The sequence below is a fragment of the Ostrea edulis genome, chromosome 4, assembly GCF_947568905.1.
Source record: "Ostrea edulis chromosome 4, xbOstEdul1.1, whole genome shotgun sequence".
In the NCBI taxonomy this organism is placed as follows: Eukaryota; Metazoa; Mollusca; class Bivalvia; order Ostreida; family Ostreidae; genus Ostrea; species Ostrea edulis.
The window spans coordinates 81,315,759-81,339,926 of NC_079167.1; the positions used below are offsets into that span (position 1 = coordinate 81,315,759).

The window sequence follows — 24,168 nt, forward strand, 5'->3', positions numbered from 1 at the left end:
CATTTGTATCTTGATTATGACAGAACTCTTGAAATTAGGTATAAGGCCTCTTTGGGATGATAGAAAGCTAAATCGTTAATTTCTCAACTTTCTTACTTTAGGGGTAATAGTGGCAAAGGAAAAGTTCCAAAATTTAACTTATTTTCAAAACTGAGATCTTCCTCTGTCTAGTGTTGTATATATGAAGGGAAAACTAAATGTATTCTACAGTCCCAGCATTATTAGACAGAAAAATCTCCCATAGATAAAGTCGGATCTCGCACTGGTGATAATGTAAAACTTATACGGTACCAATTTTGATGCACCAGATGCGCATTTCGACAAATAATGCCTCTTCAGTGATGCTCAACCGAAATGTTTGAAATCCGAAATAACTATGAAGTTTTAGATCTAAATATAGCCAAAAACAGCGTGCCAAACAAGTGGAGCCAAATTCGTCCAAGGATAAGAGCTATGCATGAGGGAGATAATCCTTAATTTTGAAATGAATTTCTAAATTTTATAACAGCAATTAAATATACATCCGTATTTTCAAGCTAGTAACGAAGTACTTAGCTACTGGGCTGTAGAGACTCTCGGGGACTAACAGTCCACCAGCAGAGGCCTCGACCCAGGGGTCATATCAGAAATAAATTACTGTAAAGTTCTGGCAAGGTAATTCTTATGCTCTGAAGATCAAATGTTGATGGGCATATTGTTTTGTCCTGTTGGTCGTTCTTCCCACTTTAATCTTGCTCTTAACTGTTAAATGGTGAATGATAGGAATGTCAAATTTTATATATGCATTCCTTGTGACAAGACCTTTGTTTTTAATCATGTGGTCTTGACCATGAAGTTTGAGCTATTTTTAAGCAAAGTTAAGCTATGCAATATCTCCAGAAGTATTTTGTCTACAGATTCCTTTTGGCAAGACCTTTTACTTGTATCTTTATTGTCACAGGGAGCATACATAGTGATTCGCAAACACGACTGGGTGGTTTTTTCTTTCAGATACTCTGTTTTGGTTTCCTTTGCGACAAGAACCATCTTCACTTCTGGACAAGGTCTGTCCACCCTCCAAGATAAAGAGCCTAATGGAGTCCTTCAGGAAAGAAGCTGACACCATTCTCCTGTTTCTTCAGAACATTAACACAATCACCATCATGGAAAACAAGGACAGCATACTGTATGAAGTTACAATAGAAGAAGTAGGTGCATCCAAGCAAGAGTTTTCCAAATCCAGAACATTCATAAAGAATCAGTTGAAGAGCTTAAAAACTAAACCAGACCATTCCTTAAGCGTCGCTTACAATGCTCAGCTGACTACCAGCAATGTGAAAGAGGGACACCAAAAGACAGCAATGTTCAAAATAGTCAGCTTCTTTCAAGGCACAACTGAAATGTCACAACCTCTTAGGAAGCTGTTGGAGGAAGGCGACAATGATCCGTTTGTAGGGGTAGCTTACCCATTGCAGTTAGATGAATCGTTCAATGCACACGTTTTCTGTTTTCTACCTTTGCCTCTGCAGTCCAAAAGTTTGACCAATTTACCCATACATGTGAATGGGTTCCTTAACCTTGATCCAACAAGGGATCATGTCTTACAAGCCACAGCAGGGCAAGTTGGAAAGAGAGATGATAAAATCAAATGGAATGAGCTGTTGATCATGGAGGTAATGTCTCAGGCATATGTGAAGCTGTTTGTGGATCTCAAAAGGGAAGGTAGCCCCGCAGAAGTTATCTACCGTTGTTTGCCAGAGGTTAAAAACGTTGACTGTAAACTATGGAGGAAACTCCTTCCACCAGTTTTTGAGCATGTCCTCAAAATGGAAGTCTTTCAGACTGAAAGAGTAAAGAAAACATGGGTTAGTTTTGAAAATGCTGTATTTGATGTATTTGATAAAGAAGAAAGAGAAATAACCAAAGAAATAGAAGACCAAGTAATAGAACTGCTCAAAGACTATGATGAAAACATAGTCGTGTTGCCCAAGAATTTGAAAAGTTTAGTGGAGTCCTGGACTATGTACAGCTTTCTTCTTGAAGTTCATCCAAAAGTAATCAGTTCAAGGTATGTAGCTGACCTTTTACACAGAGATCCACAATATAAACTGAAGTCCAGAGAAAGCAAAATAATCCTGCTAGACTACTTTTTGAGATGTGCTGATCCTAAGGATTTCAGAGAACTGGAATTGTTGCCCTCAGATGATAAGACCCACTTTCTGTCTTTTGTATCCAAAGGACACTTATACTTGTGTTCCGATAAAAAGACAGCTGCATTGTTTCCAAAGCTGGAGAAACAGTTTTTGTCAGATTTGCCAAACGACATGTCAACCAGGCTTCTGAAAATTCCAAACAGTAAGTAGATTTACAAAAACACTACAATATGTTACTAAACTTAGTTGTTATCGGTTAAGATTATCAATTTCTTGTAAGGGGGGTGGGGGGCAAATGTGGCAATATCTAAATCTCATTCACAAGCTTGTACGAGTACTGCTGTTCTCAAAATTATTGATTTCAAGTTAAAATCATTTTGGAAATGAAATAAAAGATATCATAATCAATCTAGAAACTAGCAATTTAAAACAAAACTGTTTGACTTGGACTAGACAACAAATCTAGCCACGCAGACTGAATAAGAAATGCTTCGAACAGAATTTTTCACTCATCAATATGTCACAAGCAGTAGACGTGCCACAAATTTAGACTTGGGTGATGTAGAATTAATTGATTGATTGAATGAATATTGTTTAACGTTCCTCTCAAGTATCTTTCATTCATATGGAGACGTCACCATTGCGAATGAAGGGCTGCAAAATTTAGACTTATACTCGGCGCTTACGGCCTTTGAGCAGGGAGGCATCTTTATCGTACCTCACCTGCTGTGACACGGGACATCGGTCTTTGCGGTCTCATTTAAAGGACCACCCCATTTAGTCGCCTTTTACGACAAGCAATAAATACTAAGGACCTATTCTAACCCGTAACAGAATTGGTGATATCGCAGGGGGGATGTTCGAACAGTTGCTGTGACCTAGGTTTTTACGGTCACAGCCTTGAGCACAATGAATAGGCCAACATTTGTGGCACTTCAAATATAGTTGGCTTGATATGAGTGAAAGATTCTTGAATGGGACGTAAAACAAACAAACAAAAAACAGTTACTGCCAAGAAACGAAGCGGTATTGATCGATGAAAATATAAGACACCGTGATTTTGATTTGAACGTATTTTATTTTCATACGGCGGGTGTGACCGGTCGACAGGGGATGCTTACTCCTCATAGGCACCTGTTCACACCTCTGGTGTGCCCAGGGGTCCATGTTTGCCCAACTATCTATTTTGTATTGCTTGTAGGAGTTATGAGATTGATCACTGTTCGTTATCTTCGCCTTTCATTGTATAAGCGCATATTTTCAAACGGTCTGAACACAATTCTCACCTGTTTTATAGCTTTGCCATGGGGTGTAGATATCTTACCTTAGGGCAATGAATTTCACAGTTTTGAGGAGGAAAAATTGTGAATTTCATTATTCATGTACATTTGTATATTGGGAACTGAGGAGGAGGGCTAAAACCTAACATATACACAATGTTTAAAATCTTTCAGTAGACAAACTGTTGAGTAAGGAGACATCTACCAAATTTGAAGGAATCTGATGTTCCGGATCTCTTGGTCAAAAGTTGAAAATGACATGGCATTTCTAAGAATCCTTTCCTTTACTACTGAATATACATAATGTATGGTGAACAAAGTTTATAGGAATAGCTTCTGCAAACAAGGTTTAGATGATCTATAGGAATCTACATGTCTATCCCCCACCCCCTCTTCCTACTGTGCATCTCGGCAACAATTTTGTTTTAAAAAGCTCATTCTTCATACAAAAGCGCCTTGCATGTATGACCATATAATTTGCAATGGTAGATTACAACATCTTTAGCATATTCCATTCTCCAGGTTTGAAAGATGGATTCATTGCACCGTCAACATGTTACAAATCCTATGTATATGCAAGGTTTTGGTGTGTGTTGTTCAAGAAACTACTAAGGGCATTTTGTTGTATTTTATAGATGTGGTGAAGGAGTGGACTCCTGAATATTTCTCACATCTGCTCAAAGAATCGATCAAACTTCAGGGAATCAAATCGGCCTCCATGCTCAATAGCCAAGACAGAAAAAAGGTGTCATTGTGGATTAAACGAGTATGGACATTTTTGTCAGAAAATGAAGAATTGATCCAACAGGTTGAAAACCTTCCGATTCTACTGGAGAAGGAAACTGGAAAAGAAATTATTCAAAGACTCCATGTCTTGAAAGGAAATTATATGCTAACAAAATCACAGAATTTGTCTCCACTTCCACATTCAGTGAGAACAATTTTGGAAACTTGTGGTATGATATTACTAGAAGAAGTTTTATTTGTCCAATATCCAACAGTTACAAAGTATATTGCACAGCCAACAGTCAAAGATGTTTGCAAAGTGTTGGAAAAAGCCTTAAGAAATGATGAGAGATGCATTGACAAGATTAATTCTCTACCAGAGGCAGTGAGAAAACAATTTGCTCAATTCATGGCAACTTGTGCCCCATGTGATATGACAAATTCCTTAACCGAATTTCTAAGGAAAGTGAAATTATTCCCAGTATCCTATTCACATGGAGCCACCCAAGACCTTTATGCAGTTAATGGTGTTAACGGAATAGCACCCAAAGGTTTGAAAAAATTTCCTGTCAAGTATTGCACTCTTCTGATCGATGGAAATTATCAGCATCTGTCTTTTGTTGAGAGTTTGGGTTGCCAGGAATATGAAGAAGAGAGGTTGATGGAGGAGACTTTGTGCAGAATACGTAGGAAAGAAGTTTATCAAGCAAGGGAAGTGGCCATGTTTATGAAATATTTCATGGATAGACTCAATGACTCTACCCCTAATGAGCAGTTAGAGATTGCATCTGCTATTCCCTTCATTAAGAATGGAAATAAAGAATTGAAACCTCCAAAGGATTTCTTTGATCCACTGAATGCTGAATTGTGTGAGCTTTTCCTAGGAGAGGAAAATATTCGTTTTCCAAATAAAACTGGAAAATTGCAAAGCATTGCTTCGAAACTACACAAACTGAAGATAAAATCCACTGCAGATGTCACCACAAAGGATTTATTAGAAACAATCACTTTTATAGAAGCAAAAGGTGCAAAACTAGATTCCTCTAAACTGAAGAAGAAGGCAAATGCTTGCTTAAACTTTGCTACGAATTTGCAGCAAGATTCAAAATTTGAAGATTTCATTAATAAAATAAGGCAACTGCATTGGATCCCAGTGATGAAAATGAGACCAATCAAATATCCAAAGCAGATGAAATGGAGAGGAGAGGAGAAAAAAGGACCATGCAAGCCCACCGAAGCTTGTTTTCAAGATCATAGTTCACTAGTTGGATCTGTGTTTTTCATATCTGACTGTGATGAAACTCAAAACCTGTTAGACAAATTACTACATCAACCAACCTCAGATTTGGTCATTCAACAATTGAAACATTTATCAGAGAGGTATAAACATTCAAAGAATACAATTGAATATGAGTTGATGCTGAAAGAGTTGTATGAGTATTTGGCCTCAAAGCCCATATGTACAGAAGATTTGAAATTTGAAGATGTTGTTCCAACCAAATCGTCATTAACAAGAAGTTCAAATATCTACCTTGAATTTCTGCCAAATACTCACCAAATATCGTTAGAGCCTTACATGTACCAGTTGAGTGAAAAATGGTTGGAGTCTGGAATGAGAATTTTTTTTATTTCTATTGGCTGCAAAGACAGATTGACATATGAAGATCTGATACTGGTTCAAGAAAAAATCAGTGCTTACCACAACACTAAAAATAGGTCATTAGAAAGCACCGAGATTGAAAGAGATTTGTCAATGATGGTTAACATTTTGGAGATTTTGAAAGAAATGCGAGATGAATTATCCCAAGAAGAACTTTCTCGTGTTTTATTTCCTATTCAGACAAAATCAAAGAAACTTATTCTAAAGCAATCTCTTGAATGCACTTACACAGATGATAATTCTCTAACAGATGAATTCTCAGAATTAGAAGAGGATGCAGAAAGAGAGGAAGACAAAGAACTTCAATTTGTTCATGAAAGGATTAGAAACTTCATTGCAGAGTGCCTTGGTGTTCCTTCCTTGACACGTAGAGTGATGGAAAGTGGTGGAATTGTTGATTTGGAGTTTGAGCAATGGGGACAAGAGGAACCACTCACAACAAGGATACGAAATCTTTTAGATGATTACACAGATGGCTTGTCTGTATATAAAGAAATGCTACAAAATGCTGATGATGCTGGAGCAAGCTGTATGAAAATACTATACGATGAGAGAAAAAATGAGCAAGCAAGAACGGGTTTGATCGATAAAGGTATGGAAGAGTGCCAAGGACCTGCCCTCTGGTTTTACAATGATGCCAGATTTGAAGACAAAGACTTTCAGAATATCATAAAACTTGGAGGTGGAACTAAAAAATCAGAAAAGACAAAAATTGGTAAATTTGGATTAGGATTCTGTTCCGTTTACAATGTGACGGATGTCCCCAGTATTGTCAGTGGAAAATACCTTGTTTTCTTTGACCCACGAACAATACATCTAGGGAAGGCTATCAAGGACAAATCAAAGCCAGGTCTTCGCATTCCTATATCAAAGGTGGTGAATAAGTTCCGAAAGCAGTTCATGCCTTACAATAAGATTTTCCAATGTGATCTTTCACCAGAGAGTCGTGGGGGAGAGTATGATGGTACTCTCTTTAGACTTCCTTTACGCACTGCTAAACAGGCTGCAGACGACCCAAATGGCATCTCAACAACGGAGTACAAACGGGGAGAGGTAGTGTCTATTATAAAGAAATTCATGGAATCAGCCGGCAATCTATTACTGTTTACCCAAAATGTGGGAAGAATAGAGCTACACTATCTGCAAAGTGATGATCCAGAAAAATGTGAACTGTTGTACTCGGTTGAAAGGAAAATTGGACAAGAACAATGTATGAACATTCTTGAAGAGGCCAAACAAAGAATAGGTGAAGATATGGTTCAGACGTTACAATTTGACATAGTAGTAGAAGTGAATACCACTGTCATCAAAAGCCTACTGGGAAAAGATTATGACAATATGATGACTGGATCAACTTCCAAATGGATTGTGTCCTGGGCAGTTTCAGATCTGCAGCTAAATATTCCAGGATGTCTTCCTGTAGCCAGTACAGCAATTCCTCTCTGTTTTTCACTCAATGACAGTGAACAAGTACCCTATGGATTTTACAACACTGGACATGTATTCTGTTTTCTTCCCCTTCCACAAAAAAGTCAAACATTAGTGCATCTCAATGGATGTTTTGCTGTAGAACATAGCAGAAAGAGAATTGTCTCTCCATCTCCAGACAACGTGTCAGAAGAACGTGCAGACTGGAATCATTCTCTGATGTCACACGCACTTAGCATGGCTTACATAAATATGCTGGAGAATATCAAAGAATGTGCTCAGTTAGAAAATTATCTGTACTCCACAGCATGGCCAGTGTCCCTTGAAGGAAATGCTTTCAACCCACTTGTGTGTGCATTTTATGATAACATTTCTCAAAATAATTCCAAAGTATTTTTTTCCAATGGGAATTTATTTCAGAAGTTTTCTCTCAGGGAATGTGTTTTTTTGGATAGTGATTTGCAAAATGATTCCATGGTTGGTGAAACTGCTTTCCAGTGCCTGCAGCAGTTTAATCCTTTCCAGAGGCAAGTGATGTATATGGATTATACAATACAAAAGGAGTTTAAGAATGCTAACTGTGAAAATTGCTTACAGGCACAAATATGTCTTGAGAAATGCTTTCACACCCGAGTATTCCTTGTAAATCTTCAAAATGAGTTTTGGAATTCTGAGATCCGAAAAGAAGTTCGTAGAAATCTTCTGAAGCGCATCCTTAGAAACGAAAATCTTTTTGAAGTTCGAGAAAAAATGAAAGATATTGAATGTATTCCAGCAAAGCCAGATGGGTTACTGCGAAGACCGTCAGATTTAATCAATCCATACTCTAGAATCATTAGCGACATGTTCTGCGACTCTGATAATAGATTTCCTGATGATGAATTCATTTCACCAGATGTCAAAGAATCTCTAATGTCTCTTGGGATGAATACAGATCATTTGCCTGATACATTATTGCTTGAAAGACTACGAAGTGTAAACGTTTGTGCTCAGATTGATTGTGACTTGGCAAAGAATAGATTTAGAGCTATAATGAGGTATATGACACATTGCAGTTTAAGCCCGGAAGTGTTGAAAGAAATGCAGGGGATTCCATTTCTTCCTGTGATGGTAAAACCAAAGAACTGGCCATGCAAGTGGTTTTCACCCAGTGAGTTTCATTTTGCAGCTCCTAATGACTTATTCAGGATGGATTGCAAGTTCCTGATAGGAAGTGTTCAGAAAATTCTGGATGAAACCATTGTAATTGAATCAGGGGATATATTCCTGACAAAACTTCCCATGAAGAGCGTGACTGATGTAAAGAATGATGTTGTTATTGGCCAGCTTCAAGCTATTTCAGAATTACAAAATAGGGTCATAACTTCTATTGAAGAATCTACCAATGTGGAAAAGATATGTGATGCAGTATATAAGTATTTAAACAGAACACCACAAGATGATTTGAAGCAGTTTCAAGATTTATCTTGCATTTGGTTAGCTACATCCAACAAGCTAGTGCAACCTTGTCGCTCATCGCTATGCAGTTCAGATGATGTCCCACCCTACATTTACAAAGTTGATCCCAAGTGGTCCAGTTACGAATCCTTCCTGCTGAATGTGGGTGTTCATCAGCATGTAGAACCAGAGTTAATATTGGAAATTTTAAAGGTCATTGAGATGAAAGAGGGGGAAATGGTAGAGAATGTGGATGCTGTTGTCAGACTGTACAATTTGGTGTCTTGCAGCAAGTATGTGAAAGGTTTTCCTCAGCTTCTACCAGACGTAGGTGGTATAATGAGAAAGCCCAGTGATATGTGTTTTGAGGATGGAAATGGAAAGATTACAGATGCCGATAAACTGGTTTTCACTCATGCAGATCTAACAGTCAAAACATGCAAGAAATTCAAAGTGCAATCCAAAAGTGCAAAGTTTATTCGAAGATTCTCAACAGGTGTTCCCTTTGGACAAAAAGAAAAACTTGTCACAAGACTTAAAAACATTTTGGAGGACTACCCATGTGATATTTCAATACTGAATGAACTAGTCCAGAATGCTGATGACGCAAAAGCAACAGAAATACATTTTGTGTATGACCGACAATCTCACTCTACAAAGGGACTTTTTGACGAATCCATGAAGGGTATTCAGGGACCGGCACTTGTTGTATTTAATGACTCGTGTTTCTCCGAGAAAGATATTGAAGGAATATCAAATTTAGGGGAGGGCAGTAAATCTACTGATCCAAACCAAACGGGTCAGTTTGGGATCGGGTTTAATGCTGTGTACCACATCACCGATGTTCCATCTTTCTTGACCAAAGGAGAGCAAACTCCAAATGGTGGAACCTTGATTATGTTTGACCCACATTGCAGATACATACCTGATGCAACTCAAGAGAGTCCAGGAATGAAAGTTGATGATCTTGATTGCGTCAAAGAGAAATACACAGGTACTTACAACACGTATCTCCAGGAAAATCTCCCAGCCTCTACAGGAACTTGGTTCCGTTTCCCTCTCCGAACGAAAGAAATGGCAGAAAAATCAGAAATTAGAAAAAATGGAGAAATTAATGAAAAGATCATGGAAGACATTTTAATGAAATTTCAAGGAGAAATGTCCAAATCTCTGTTGTTCTTGAATAATGTACATAGCATAAAATTGTCAGAAATTAACGAAAAAGGAAAGATGTCAACTTGGTGTGAAGTAACTGCTGAATTTCTTGAAGATACTGAATCAAATGAGATGAGATTGTTTCAGTTAGAGTGTGATCGTGAGTTGCTATCATTGAAGAAAGGAGAGTTGGTACTTGGGGAGCGTCCTGGATTTAGTTGTAATTATCGCATTGCTTTAAATGGTGAAGTTCATGAACAGCAGTGGCATGAAATCTGGGCGATTTCAAGAGTATTCGGGACAATGACAGCAGTGGCGGTACCAGATTTGTTGAGGAGTGGTTACAGGACGGAGAGAGTGAACCTTTCACCAAGAGCTGGCATTGCATCTTGTCTAGAGACAAATTTTCCTATTGCAGAGCAAGACAATGATTTTGTTGATGCTAGCACCAGTTCACCGTTAACTTCCAAGGTAGATTTTCATTTAGCGGAGCAAGACAGTGATTCTGTTGACTCTAAAATCAGTTCACCTTTAACTTCTAAGACATCCAGGGCATTTTGCTTTTTGCCATTACCTGGACCAACTGGGCTCCCAGTCCATATAAATGGTCACTTTGCTCTGAATTCGAGCCGAACACATGTCTGGAGAGATGACCAAGAAGAACACACTTTAAAGGGTTCATGGAATGAATTGATATTGAGTGATGTTTTGCCATTTGTTTACATAACCTCCATGCAGTTCCACAAGCAGATCTTGTTTACAGATTCTGGGTGTATTCATGCAGAAAGTATTGAAAAGTACAACAAATATTTCCCAATCATTGACCAGATAAAAGATGATATATGGAAAACAGTTGTAGAAGCAATTTACAACAGAGTTCTGTATCATGAAATTGCCTTGTTTCCAGTATTGCTTGAAGAAGAAACGATCATATCAATGAGGAAAACGAACTTCATTCTTTCTAAAGTGGCCATGATCCAAGACCAGGAAAATTCGGTTGTTGCTTTTGTACCTTTGAAAAGCAATGAGCAGGAATTCCCTGCTTACTTTAACGAAATAGAAATGACCTTAGAAATGAATCGCCAGATGTCGGAAAAAGAAAGATTCTCCAAGACCAATGAGACGCTTGATGCTTCTAAGATAGAAATAATTCAAAGGAAGAACCAGCAAAGAGCTGCAGAAATCACAAAACTTCTTAAGATGCTAGGTCTTAAACTTGTGGATTCAACATCTGAAATATTGAAGAGTATTCAAATATCTTTAAATGGTGAGTTTATTCCAAAAGCTGTAGATGTTGAGGGTGTGATGCAGTTTTTACGATCATGGAACACAACGCATGTCGACAAGTGCAGAATTGAATCTGTAGATGTGGAAATTGGAAAATCACTGTTGATTGATGTGACAAAGGTGACGTCATTGTTGTCTTACTGCTTTCAAAATGGTGGACACATCACACAACTCGAGGGAATTCCATTATGTGTATTGGAAAATGAGAAATTGACATGTTTTTCTAAATTCTGTTCAAAAATAGTGTCCAAATTTTGTCATCTTTTGAAGAAATCTAGTGAGTATTTTCTCCATAAAAAGTTGGTTCCAATTTTTGAAAAAAGAGTTCAAACTAGCTCATGTGTTAAAAAATTGACAATTGAACAGTTTGCAGAGTTATTGGAACAGAATATTTCAATCATCTACAGGAGTAACAACCCTGTGAAATGGGATAACTCTGACATAGAAGAGAAATGGATTCAGGAAGTTTGGCAGTTTCTTTCATTAACAATCAGAACAGAGATGGCAGCGGAGGAGTGCACCCAAAATCTTTCAGATTGGTGTCTTGTTCCTGTTGAAACCAGGTCAGGGCAAGCTTATCTCTATCCCTTGTGCTTAGCTTATGCTGTTTTCAGTACTGCCTCTGCATGGGATGATAAAACAATATTAAACATGTTATCCAGTATGCAATTTCCAAGATTAGTGAAGCAGAAGTCTTACAATAGTAAGGTTCTTCTGAATGATTTGTGTGCCTCGGAATTGACACCACATAACTTACTGAGGATGTTTCAGTATCACAAAGAGATGTATCGTGAAAGCATATCCACCATGACTGCTGCTAAAGTGTTGCAATTTTTGCTGGCCAAACTACACACTTCTGTGAAAAGCAAAGATCGAAGAACTCTACAAATTTTTCGAGACACATGCCTCTTTGAAACTCTAGATGGCTTTGTCACAGATTTGCCAGAGAATAAGAAAATAATCTGCTTTAAAGATAATGAAGATATACCATTGAAAAATCTTGATTCAGTGTGTCAGCGCTTAGAAATTGAGATGCTCAAGAGGAAAGACTTGCTGGAAGATTTTGATGTCGATTTCATGACACTGGAAGACTTTTATGTTGATATTTTCTTGAAGCAGGCAGGTTGTTTGGAGAATTTCATCATCACGACTCACATGCAATACATTAGAGATGCAAAGTTATATTTGTGTGGTCGCTCACAAGAGATGAAGAATTTGTTGTCGGGTATAGCATGGATTGAAAATGAAGAAACTGGAGAACTTCAAAGAGTTTGTGACTTTTACTCACCGTATGTAAGGGTTTGTAATCTTTTATGTTCAAAAAAAGATTTATTGCCCTCAGAATTCCATGATAACAAGTGGAGGTGTTTCATGGAATTCTCCAGAATCAAGACAGAGGTACCATTTGATCTGTTGCTGAAGTTTGGTAAGCAGATTGAGAGCTCAAGTAATGTAGACGAATATGTTGCAGAGAAATCTCAAGTCCTTGTTGATTACATTTTACAACACAAGAAAATGAAAGATATGGGATTTCCTGACTTTATGCGGAAGTTCAGAAAAATTAAATGTGTGGTTCCATTCCAAGTATTACCAGAATATACAAGCATACTTCCTCAACATGAACATTGTGGACTTGTTTGTTTAGAAGGATCAGTGGTGTCCCGAGGTTGGGAAATTATGTGGTCACGGTGCGACATTGTTCCAGAGAAAACCATTAAGAATGTGGACAGAGATATCCTCGGGATTAAGTCTGTACCGGATGTCAGTGATGTAATAAATCACATTCACACTCTTTGTCGAGAATTGAGAACGAGACAATGCTCAGTGGAATTTTCAAAGGTGTTGATGGAGCAAATTTATAGTAAATTAGATGAATTATTGTCTACTTCATGTAATAGTAGACTCGTCACTGAAGAGCTAAAACGAGGACTGACAGAGACACCTTTCATTTATGATAAAGCTACAGACAAGTTCCTTCATCCATATGAAGTTGTACTACATCTCGATACGGGAAAGTGTATAGACAGTTGTCTCTACAAAGGACCGGAAGAATGGGGCGGTTTTTACGAAATGTTCAGACAGATAGGTGTGCAGGATCAGCCAGGATTTTATCACTACTTGCGGTTATTTCACTCAATGCATAGTAAAACATCTTCAAATACTATGACTCCGTATGAATTGGGTGTTGCCAGGAAAGCCTTAAAGGGGCTAGTGACATCTCTTCAGTTTGAAAGTCTGCCAGGTCTTCAGCTTCCACAGATAGTTGATTTATATCTGCCTTCAGAAAGCAACAAACTGATCTTGTCAACTGAACTTGTTTTATGTGATCGAGTATCTTTTAAAAGAAGAATTCCAACTGAATTTCCATTAGATTATGTGAAGACAGACTCAAAAGAGACCATAGAATTGTTAAAGGAACTAAATCACCAATTCAGACCAAAATTGATGTCACAGCTTTTTCACGAGGAGTCCCTTATAGGGCCTGAATGTGAGGATAATGAAATGTTGTATAACCTTAGAAGATTGTTCCAGTCAGAGACGTTTTTGAATGGAATTCTTGGTTACATTCAGAAGAAGAAGTCTTCAAGCATCAAAGAGACACAGAAGTCGAGAATTAAACATGCTTTTCAAACTGCAAGGTTCAAAAGAGTTTCTACACTTCAAACAGTTTTGAATTACAATGGAGCTCGGGTTGATTCAACCATTGAAGACAAGTTTATATACTATTCAAAATCTAAAGGAAAAATGATGATTTATTTGAGAAATGATCCATCTCTGACTTCATTTGAAAAGTGTTTCAAGGTATGGAAAAATAAGTTGTGTCAAGTTGTGTGTCTATGCACCGAGTGGTTCCTGTCAAGAGAGGAGGATGATTTGGTTCAGGGACTTCTTCAAACCGACTCTGATATTGACATTTCAAATATTCTTGCAAAACATGAAATCCAGTTACTTTCAGAAACTTGGTCACCACAACTAGGCTCACACATACCCTTGGACCAGCATCATTTGCTTGACAATGAAATTTGTGACTTTATGGAAGAAGAGATTGTGGCATATGAAAGACTTGATCCAGTAGCAGACCACAACAGTGATGACAATATAAGGGTGTTGGACTCTGAGTTTATTTATGTGCGTGTAGTGAAGAAAGATGACTCATCAGAGGAGTTCCCTATGTATACAGTGTTTGATGGCAGCCAGGATATATCAGTACGTTCAATTAAACTATATAGAATTATTCGCAAGATTGAAGAACAGTCAGCAGACCTGGTACCTTTTAGCACTCAGCGGATTCGAAGTCAGGGTACGGACAAAGAAAGAATTTTTGCAGATATCAGAAGAATGTTAATCGCTGCATGGAAATTACCAAGGTCGGACAGAAGGAAAGTCATCAAACGACTACTTTTGCAATGGCATCCAGATAAAAATCCAGAAAATCCTAATGTGGCAAAGGATGTAACTCAGTTTATCCTGGATATAATTGGAAAATTGGAACGAGGAGAGATTGGAATAGAAAATTACTCATCAGGATACAGTACTGGACATCAATCTTCTTATCACTATGGTACATCATCAAATGAGTGGTACACTTTCCAAGAAACAGTTAACAAATGCAGCCGCCAGCGACAGCGGAATAGAAGAAAGTATGATTACAGATGCTCTGGAGGTAGTGATTATAGACCACCAAATCCACAACCAGCTGTTGCTCTGCAGTGGTTGAGGCAGTCTAAGTATGACTGTATTGCAGCACGTCAACAACTGCAGGCCTGTATAGCGTCACTAAACGGTGGGGATGCAGTGAAAACATGGAACTGGATATGCTACAAATCTCATCAGGTAGCTTTACTATATTAGTTTGTTTTGATTTAGTGCAAGATGGATTTAATTATAGCTAGATGAGATCTACTTCACTCAACAAATTTCCCTTTTCCTCAGTTGAACTGTCCTTTGGGGATCCGGGTTAGAATATGTCCCTAGTACCCCTTGCTTGTCATAAGAGGCGGCTAAATGGGGCGATCATTTGGATGAGACCGCAAAAATCGAGGCCCAATGTCACTGTGGGTGTGGCATAATAACGATCCCTCCCATAAAAAGGCCATCAGAGGCCGAACTTGGGTCTAAAATTTTCAGCCCTTCAACGGCAATAATGACGTTACCATATAAGTGAAAAATTCTGGAGTGGGACATTAAACAATATACAATCAATTAATTCTCAGTTGAATTGATGTTGAGAAAGAATTTAAGATATGGTATTCAGCTTTCTTGACTACTGAAAGGGGTTTCTATGCTAGTGTTGAAAAATCGTTTCATCACTATTCTATGCTTTAAGTCAAGTAGTATTTTAGCTCACCTGAGCTAAAAGCTCAAGTGAGTTATTCTGATCACCTGTATTCCGGCGTCCGTCCGTCTGTAAACTTTTAATATTTTTGACTTCTCAAAAACCACTGGGCCAATTTCAACCAAAGTTGGCACAAAACATCCTTAGGTAAAGGGAATTCTAAATTGTTAAAATAAAGGGCCAGGATACCTTCCAAGGGGAGATAATCAAGAAAAGGTAAAAATAGAGTAGGGTCATTAAAAAATCTTCTTCTCAAGAACCACTGGGCCAGAAAACCTGAGATTTATATGAAAGCTTCCTGACATAATGCAGATTCAAGTTTGTTAAAATCATGGGCGCCGGTGGTTGGATGGGGCCACAATAGGGGATCAAAGTTTTACATACAAATATATAGGAAAAATCATTAAAAATCTTCTTCTCAAGAACCACTGAGCCAGAAAAGCTGAGATTTATATGAAAGCTTCCTGATATAGTGCAGATTCTAAATTGTTAAAATCATGGCCCCCGGGGGTCGGATGGGGCCACAATAGGGGGTCAAAGTTGGGTTGTTTTTTGGGGGGTTTTGGGCATTTTTTTTTAGCTCACCTGAGCTGAAAGCTCAAGTGAGCTTTTCTGATCACCTGTATTCCGGCGTCTGTCTGTCCATCCGTCTCTCCGTCTGTAAACTTTTCACATTTTCAACTTCTTCTCAACAACCACTGGGCCAATTTCAACCAAAGTTGGCACAAAACATCCTTAGGTAAAGGGAATTCTAAATTGTTAAAATAAAGGGCCAGGCCACCTTCCAAGGGGAGATAATCAAGAAAAGGTGAAAATAGGGTAGGGTCATTAAAAAATCTTCTTCTTAAGAACCACTGAGCCAGAAAAGCTGAGATTTATATGAAAGCTTCCCTATATAATGCAGATTCTAAATTGTTAAAATCATGGCCCCCGGGGATCGGATGGTGCCACAATAGGGGATCAAAGTTTTACATACAAATATATAGGGAAAATCTTTAAAAAATCTTCTTCTCAAGAACCACTGAGCCAGAAAAGCTGAGATTTATATGAAAGCTTCCTTATATAATGCAGATTCTAAATTGTTAAAATCATGGCCCCCGGGGGTCGGATGGGGCCACAATAGGGGATCAAAGTTTTACATACAAATATATAGGGAAAATCTTTAAAAATCTTCTTCTCAAGAACCATTGGGCCAAAGAAGTTCACATTTACATGAAAGCTTTCTGACATAGTGTAGATTCAAGTTTGCAAAAACCATGGCCTCCAGGAGTAGGTTTGGGGCCATAATAGGGACTACGGTTTTACATGCAAATAGATATGGAAAATCTTCAGATATGGACCAAGGTGACTCAGGTGAGCGATGTGGCCCATGGGCCTCTTGTTTTTTAATATAGTGCAGATTCAAATTTGTTAAAATCATGGCCCCCGGGGATCGGATGGGGCCACAAGGGGGGATGAAAGTTTTACATACAAATATATAGGAAAAATCTTTAAAAATCTTCTTCTCAAGAACCACTGAGGCAGAAAAGCTGAGATTTATGTGGAAGCTTCCTGATATAGTGCAGATTCTAAATTGTTAAAATCTTGGCCCCCGGGAGTCGGATGGAGCCACAATAGGGGGTCAAAGTTTGTTTTGTTTTTAGCTCACCTAAACCGAAGGTTCAAGTGAGTTTTTCCGATCACATTTTGTCCGTCTGTCTGTCTGTTCGTCTGTCTGTAAACTTTTCACATTTTCGACTTCTTCTTTAGAACCACTGGGCCAATTTCAACCAAACATGGCCAAAAGCTCAGTGAAGGGCTTTCAAGTTTGTTCAAATGAAGGGCCATGTCCCTTTCAAAGGGGAGATAATCACAAAAATAGGGTGGGGTCATTTGAAAATCTTCTTCTCAAGAAGCACTGGACCAGAAGAGCTGAAATTTACCTGAAAGCTTCCTAATATATTGTAGATTCAAGTTTGTTGAACTCGTGGCCCCCGGGGGTAGGATGGGGCCACAAGGGGGGGATCAAAGTTTTACATACAAATATATAGGGGAAAACTTTGAAAATCTTCTCAAGAACCAATAAGCCAGAAAAGCTTAGATTGACATGAAAGCTTCTTGACATAATGCAGATTCAAGTTTGTTCAAATCATGGGCCCCGGGGTTGGATGGGGCCACAATAGGGGATGAAAACTTTACATAGAAATATATAGGAAAAATCTTTAAAAATCTTCTTCTCAAGAACCACTGAGCCAGAAAAGCTGATTTTTACATGAAAACTTTCTGACATAGTGCAGATTCAAGTTTGTTCAATTCATGGCCCCCGGAGGTAGGATGCCCTGGGCCATAAGTGGGGGGTGGGGGTCGAAGTATTACATACAAATATAGGAAAAAGCTTTATAAATCTTCTTCTCAAGAACCATTGGGCCAAAGAAGTTGACATTTACATGAAAGTTTTCTGACATAGTGAAGATTCAAGTTTGCAAAAATCTTGGCCTCCAGGGGTAGTTGCCCGGGGCCATAATAGGGACTAAGGTTTTACATGCAAATAGATATGGAAAGTTTTCAGATATGGACCAAGGTGACTCAGGTGAGCGATTTGGCCCATGGGCCTCTTGTTTTGTTGATATAGTGCGAATTCAAGTTTGTTAAAATCATGGTCCCCGGGGATCGGATGGGGCCACAAGGGGCGATCAAAGTTTTACATACAAATATATAGGTAAAATCTTTTAAAATCTTCTTCTCAAGAACCACTGAGCCAGAAAAGCTGAGATTTATATGAAAGCTTCCTGATATAGTGCAGATTCTAAATTGTTAGTATCATGGCCCCCGAGGGTCGGATGGGGCCACAATAGGGGGTCAAAGATTTTTTTGGTTTTTTTGTTGTTTTTTTGTTGTTGATATTGTGCAGATTCAAGTTTGTTAAAATCATGGCCCCCAGGGATCGGATGGGGCCACAATAGGGGATCAAAGTTTTACATACAAATATATAGGGAAAATCTTTAAAAAATCTTCTTCTCAAGAACCACTGAGCCAGAAAAGCTGAGATTTATATGAAAGTTTCCTTATATAATGCAGATTCTAAATTGTTAAAATCATGGCCCCCGGGGGTCGGATGGGGCCACAATAGGGGATCAAAGTTTTACATACAAATATATAGGGAAAATCTTTAAAAATCTTCTTCTCAAGAACCACTGAGCCAGAAAAGCTGAGATTTATATGAAAGCTTTCTGATATAGTGCAGATTCAGGTTTGTTAAAATCATGACCCCCTGGGGTAGGATGCTCGGTGCCACAATAGGGGATCAAAGTTTTACATACAAATATATAGGGAAAATCTTTAAAAATCTTCTTCTCAAGAACCATTGGGCCAAAGAAGTTTACATTTACATGAAAGCTTTCTGACATAGTGTAGATTCAAGTTTGCAAAAACCATGGCCTCCAGGGGTAGGTTTGGGGCCATAATAGGGACTACGGTTTTACATGCAAATAGATATGGAAAATCTTCTGATATGGACCAAGGTGACTCAGGTGAGCGATGTGGCCCATGGGCCTCTTGTTTTTTAAATTGTCTAGGTTTATCACCTTTAGGCAATCATGAAATAATCCCCAATTGCTGAGAGATGGGAATCTCTTTTTGGAGAAAATACAGTTAACAGATATTGATATGAGTTCTTTCAGATCTATCCAAAAACAAATTGAAAAATTCAACACTATGTCCATCACTACCTGGAGTTTTTTATATTTTTTAATACTTCAAACACTTATATTTCAGATATTGTTCTCTCCAAAGACTGAAATATTTTTGTCCAACTTTGGAACACAAGTTTGAATAATTTTGTTAAGATCTAAATCTAAAACTTCTGAATCTTTATTTGTATATAGAGTTTGGTGAAAACATTCAACTTCATTAAGTTTATCTGCTTGGTCATAGATCATACCATTTCCTTTAACTTCCAATTTTTATACTCCCGTCTTTAGACGGGTCGTATTATGGTACAGCGATGTCCGTACGTTCGTCCGTTCGGGGTTTTCTCTTTATAATTTCATTTCCCTTTCACATATCATGCTGAAACTTGCTGTGTAGCTTCTTTGTGGGTCATTCTAGATCATACTGCAATTTTGATCCATTTCGACCTTTTTTCCAGGAGTTTTGCCCCTTTATTTGGAAATAATTATTATATGGAGTGTACATAATTTATCCGCCCTAATCCTGCCACAGTTTTCAAGTCAGAGCCTTCTTATTTTGTGGAGTGTTTGTATGGGTATTGAAGATGTGCACGTGGGATGGATTTTGATTTTCTACAATTTTTGAGAAAATTACAGGTTGTTAAACTTAGTCTATTTGGAAATTAATATTCTATGGAGGGTACATAATTTGTCTGCCCAACTCCTCCCACAGTTTTCAAGTGAGGACCTTCTTATTTTGTGGAGTGTTTGTATAGGTACTGAAGATGTGCATGTGGGATGGGTGTTGATTTTCTACAATTTTTTAGAAAATTACAGGTTGTTGAACTTGGTCTATTTGGAAATTAATATTCTACGAAGGGTACATAATTTGTCCGCCCAACTCCTCCCACAGTTTTCAAGGGAGGATCATCTTATTTTGTGGAGTGTTTGTATGGGTATTGAAAATGTGCATCTGGGGAAGGATTTTGATTTTCTTCCATTTTTTTCCAGAAATTACAGGTTGTTGAACTTGTCCATTTTGAGGAAATCTCGATTTTTAAGCTAAGACCCTTTGTTCATATGAAAGTTTGTCACAGCCTCATGATGGCTGATACTACCTGAAGCAAAGTTATACAAATTATAGCACAAGAAACACACCCTATGTAAGCATTTCACGGGCATATTATGTACCGTTTGCGGTACTCTTGTTTAATAGTTTTATTCAAATAATTGCATTTTTCCAGATTGCAGAAATACCCTGTGGGTTTTACCCTTCCTCTATCCATCTAGCTTTAGATCTCGTGATATGGCCATCCATTTTTTCTTTTCTCAAGTTTTCTAAACTTAGCCTCTTTTCTTCAATAAGATGCAAGTCTATTTTTTCTTCAGTTTCTAAGTTACCTTTTTTTTCTTCAAGTAGAGACATTTCTTGTTTTCTCCATTGTTTTTATACCCCCCCACAACAAGTTGTGTGTGTGTGGGGGGGGGGGGGGTATACTGGAATCGGGTTGTCCGTCCGTCCGTCTGTAGACGCAATGGTTTCCGGACTCTAAAGCATTATCCTTTCCACCTACCATCACCATATCATATATATGGACTACCCATGGGATGAAGATGTTCCATATCGATTTTGGGGTGAAAAGGTCAAAGGTCAAGCGCACTAAACATCAAAGTAGTAATATGGTTTCCGGGCTCTAAAGCGTTATCCTTTCCACCTACAGTCATCATATCGTACATATGGACTACCCATGGGATGAAGATGTTCCCTATCGATTTTGGGGTCAAAAGGTCAACGATCAAGTGCACTGGACATCGAAGTAGTAATATGGTTTCCAGGCTCTAAAGCGTTATCCTTTCCACCTACAGTCACCATATCATACATATGGACTACCCATGGGATGAAAATGTTCCCTATCGATTTTGGGGTCAAAAGGTCAAAGGTCAAGCGCACTCGACATCGAAGTAGCAATATGGTTTCCAGGCTCTAAAGCGTTATCCTTTCCACCTACAGTCACCATATCATACATATGGACTACCCATAGGATGAAGATGTTCCCTATCAATTTTGGGGTCAAAAGGTCAAAGGTCAAACGCACTGGACATTGAAGTAGCAATATGGTTTCCGGGCTCTAAAGTGTTATCCTTTCCACCTACAGTCACCATATCATACATATGGACTACCCATGGGATGAAGATGTTCCCTATCAATTTTGGGGTCAAAAGGTCAAAGGTTATGCACACTGGACATCGAAGTAGCAATATGGTTTCCATTTAAATTCTTTAATGGCTTTTTTCATCGCATGGAGATGCTGTGTTCCTAGATACCTTTTGGATCATAATACTGAAGTTTTACCTATTACCTACACCCTTTGGGAGATTGGGGTAAGTGGGGGGTATTCTTAGTGAGCATTGCTCACAGTACCTCTTGTTTCTTATAGGAAGAGTATGAAACAGTAACACCCCTTATTTCCACAAGTAAAACCTCCAATAGTATATTATCATCAATAGATCTTGTGTTATCCATGTCACTTTTAATATATTGTCTACAGACTTTATGAATAGTTTCTTTGACTTTCTGTACATATTCTTTATCTGAAAGAAGACTATAATCAAATTTCCAAAGTCCACATCCCCTTTTAAAAGAGTTAAATCTTCATTCTACAACAACTATGAAGTGATCTGATCTATAACCAGGTTTAATTAAGTATGTTTCCACAGAATTGGACAAACTTTCAGAGATTAAAATGTAATCTAGATGACCCTGTATTAAGGGTGTCTTTTTATGCCATGTATAAACCTGTCTATCAGGATTCAAAATTCTAAAATAATTTAGAAATTTCAAGTCATCCATAATTTGTAATAATTTCTTGCTTGCTTTTGGATTATTTATTGAAGTATGATTAATTGTATCATACCTTTTTTTGCTTTTTGAAATAGACCTTTGATATTTGGTATGTTGGTGAGTTTGATTTATTATCAAAGTTCACAACACTGTTCCTTGCTTGAAGCACAGATAGATACAGGCAAATGTTATGTACCACAAGTCTTAATTTTCCACTGTAAAGATGATCCCACATAAACTATGGAAAATGGAAAGGAAGACATCAGTTTTACTGTGCGAAATTCTTGATTCTTGACACATTTTGATGACCATAAAAGATAGTTTTGTTACTGAATCTGTGGCCATTTGTCAAAATTATATTGATGTAGTTTATAGAAAATAGCATTGGCAGAGGATCCAATGATGTTTAGGTTCAATGACATATTTTTTTTCATTTCAGTCATGTGAAAAAGCACTTAAGGCTATGTTGTATGATGAGGATGCCAATATTGCCTCCAGACACCAGACCACCCATGATTTGTCGTCCTTGTCATCGGCTTCATCCTCTTCAGGATCCGTTCAGGCCTTGGTGAAACAGTTTTCTAACAGCGTTACTAATCTTCACACAACAATGAGATACCCCACCGGTGGACAGATACCCGGGGACCAGTTTACCCGTCAGCAGGCGGAGGCAGCTGTAGAAATTGCAGCGAAAGTGATTGAGGAATGTGAAAACTGTTTGGGATTTTGACCTTTTTAATTATAAGTGTCATTATACTTGTCGGACATGGCTGGTGGACCTATGGTCATAGTGTTCACAACCAATGGGAAAACCTAATTTTTTGTACTATAAACACTATTGTTATTTTAACTTTTATTGCAATAGATACCAACAACTGAAATAGATTGGGGGGAGGGGACAGTACTATTATATAGCATTATTGAATTCATGTCAATAGACTGTGAGGGAACAGTACTATTATATAACGTTACTGAATCCATGTCAATAGACTGTGAGGGAACAGTACTATTATATAACGTTATTGAATCCATGTCAATAGACTGTGAGGGAACAGTACCATTATATAACGTTATTGAATCCATGTCTTGGGTCTTTTGATATAATGTGATTAAGGCTTGATGCACTAACCTAAGATATTTATTGGCAATAAGCCCATGTCGAACATTTTTTTCTTTCTGCTGAAAAATAACACAACCATTATAAATGTAACATATGTGCTTGTTTTAGAGGAAAAAGTTTCTCTTAACTTAAATTCTCTTGGTATCAAAACTCATTAAACACATCTTGACTAATATAATCCGTATTTTTGGGGCGATTTTTGATAACCAATTGTAAAACAGTAAGTTCTAATGTTTTGCATAATTTGATTCAAATTAACACAGGAAGTGATGTGATGTGTGCACCTATATTCTAAATGTAGCATATAACATTGTTTGTACATCCTTCTAACATCTGTAGGTATAATGAGGTTTAGTGTACTTATACTTTTCATCTATTGATGCAGGTGTTATTATGTACTTTGATATACATTTGAACTGTGTTTAGGGATCTGTTTACTTTTACACATATAGTATTATTCTGGTATACATGTAGAGTTTGTTACTATCTGCTTTATTTTTTTGCGTTTTGAGTTTTAGCTCACCTGAACTTTTGGCTTGGGTGAGGTTTTTTTCCACATCAGAGGTTTTAGGTGTTGAGTAGAAACATGCAGGAATATTCTTGAAATGCATGAAGAGAACATTTCGTGTAACTTGGTATGGAAACATCCATCAGGGGGTGGAGAGATATAGCCTTCTGTATCTACATTGGACTGTTAAAAGTTAACCAGGGGGTGGGGAGATGTAGTCTCCCTCTATATCTACCACTGGACTGTTAAAGTTTACGAGGGGGTGGGGAGATGTGGAGCATCGCGCTCAAAATTACACGGCCTCTCACCTCTGGTCAGCACGGGTTCGAATTCCGCTCGCGCCGGTAAGTGAGTAAGTTTCCCAATTTACTTCCGGGAGGTCGGTGGTCTCTTCCCAGGTACATCGTATCTGGTTTCTCTTCCACCATTAAAAACTGGGCGCCACAAGATAACTGAAAAATTGGTGAGTGTGGTGGAAAACAATCAACAATCAATCGTTAATGCTTTGGGATTTTCAGTTTAATTACGAATTGACGTCATACTTGGCTGCACCTTCCCAGGAATAATTTGCCATGCAGTTGGTATCCTGATCGACATTAAGAAAACCAAA

General features: G+C 38.0%; 1 protein-coding gene across 2 annotated transcripts in view; it reads left to right on the top strand.

Moving 5' to 3' along the window:
- The window catches only part of LOC125669184 (sacsin-like), a 40,693-nt gene extending 17,160 nt beyond the window's left edge, over positions 1–23,533 (top strand). For both annotated transcript variants that reach the window (XM_056163934.1, XM_056163933.1), the window contains exons 9-11: positions 991–2,334; positions 4,048–14,939; positions 22,370–23,533. In XM_056163934.1, coding sequence (XP_056019909.1) covers positions 991–2,334; positions 4,048–14,939; positions 22,370–22,660 — 12,527 coding nt within the window. In that variant the 3' untranslated portion in view covers positions 22,661–23,533. The remainder of the gene's footprint in view (positions 1–990; positions 2,335–4,047; positions 14,940–22,369) is intronic.
- The last annotated feature ends 635 nt before the right edge of the window (positions 23,534–24,168 follow it).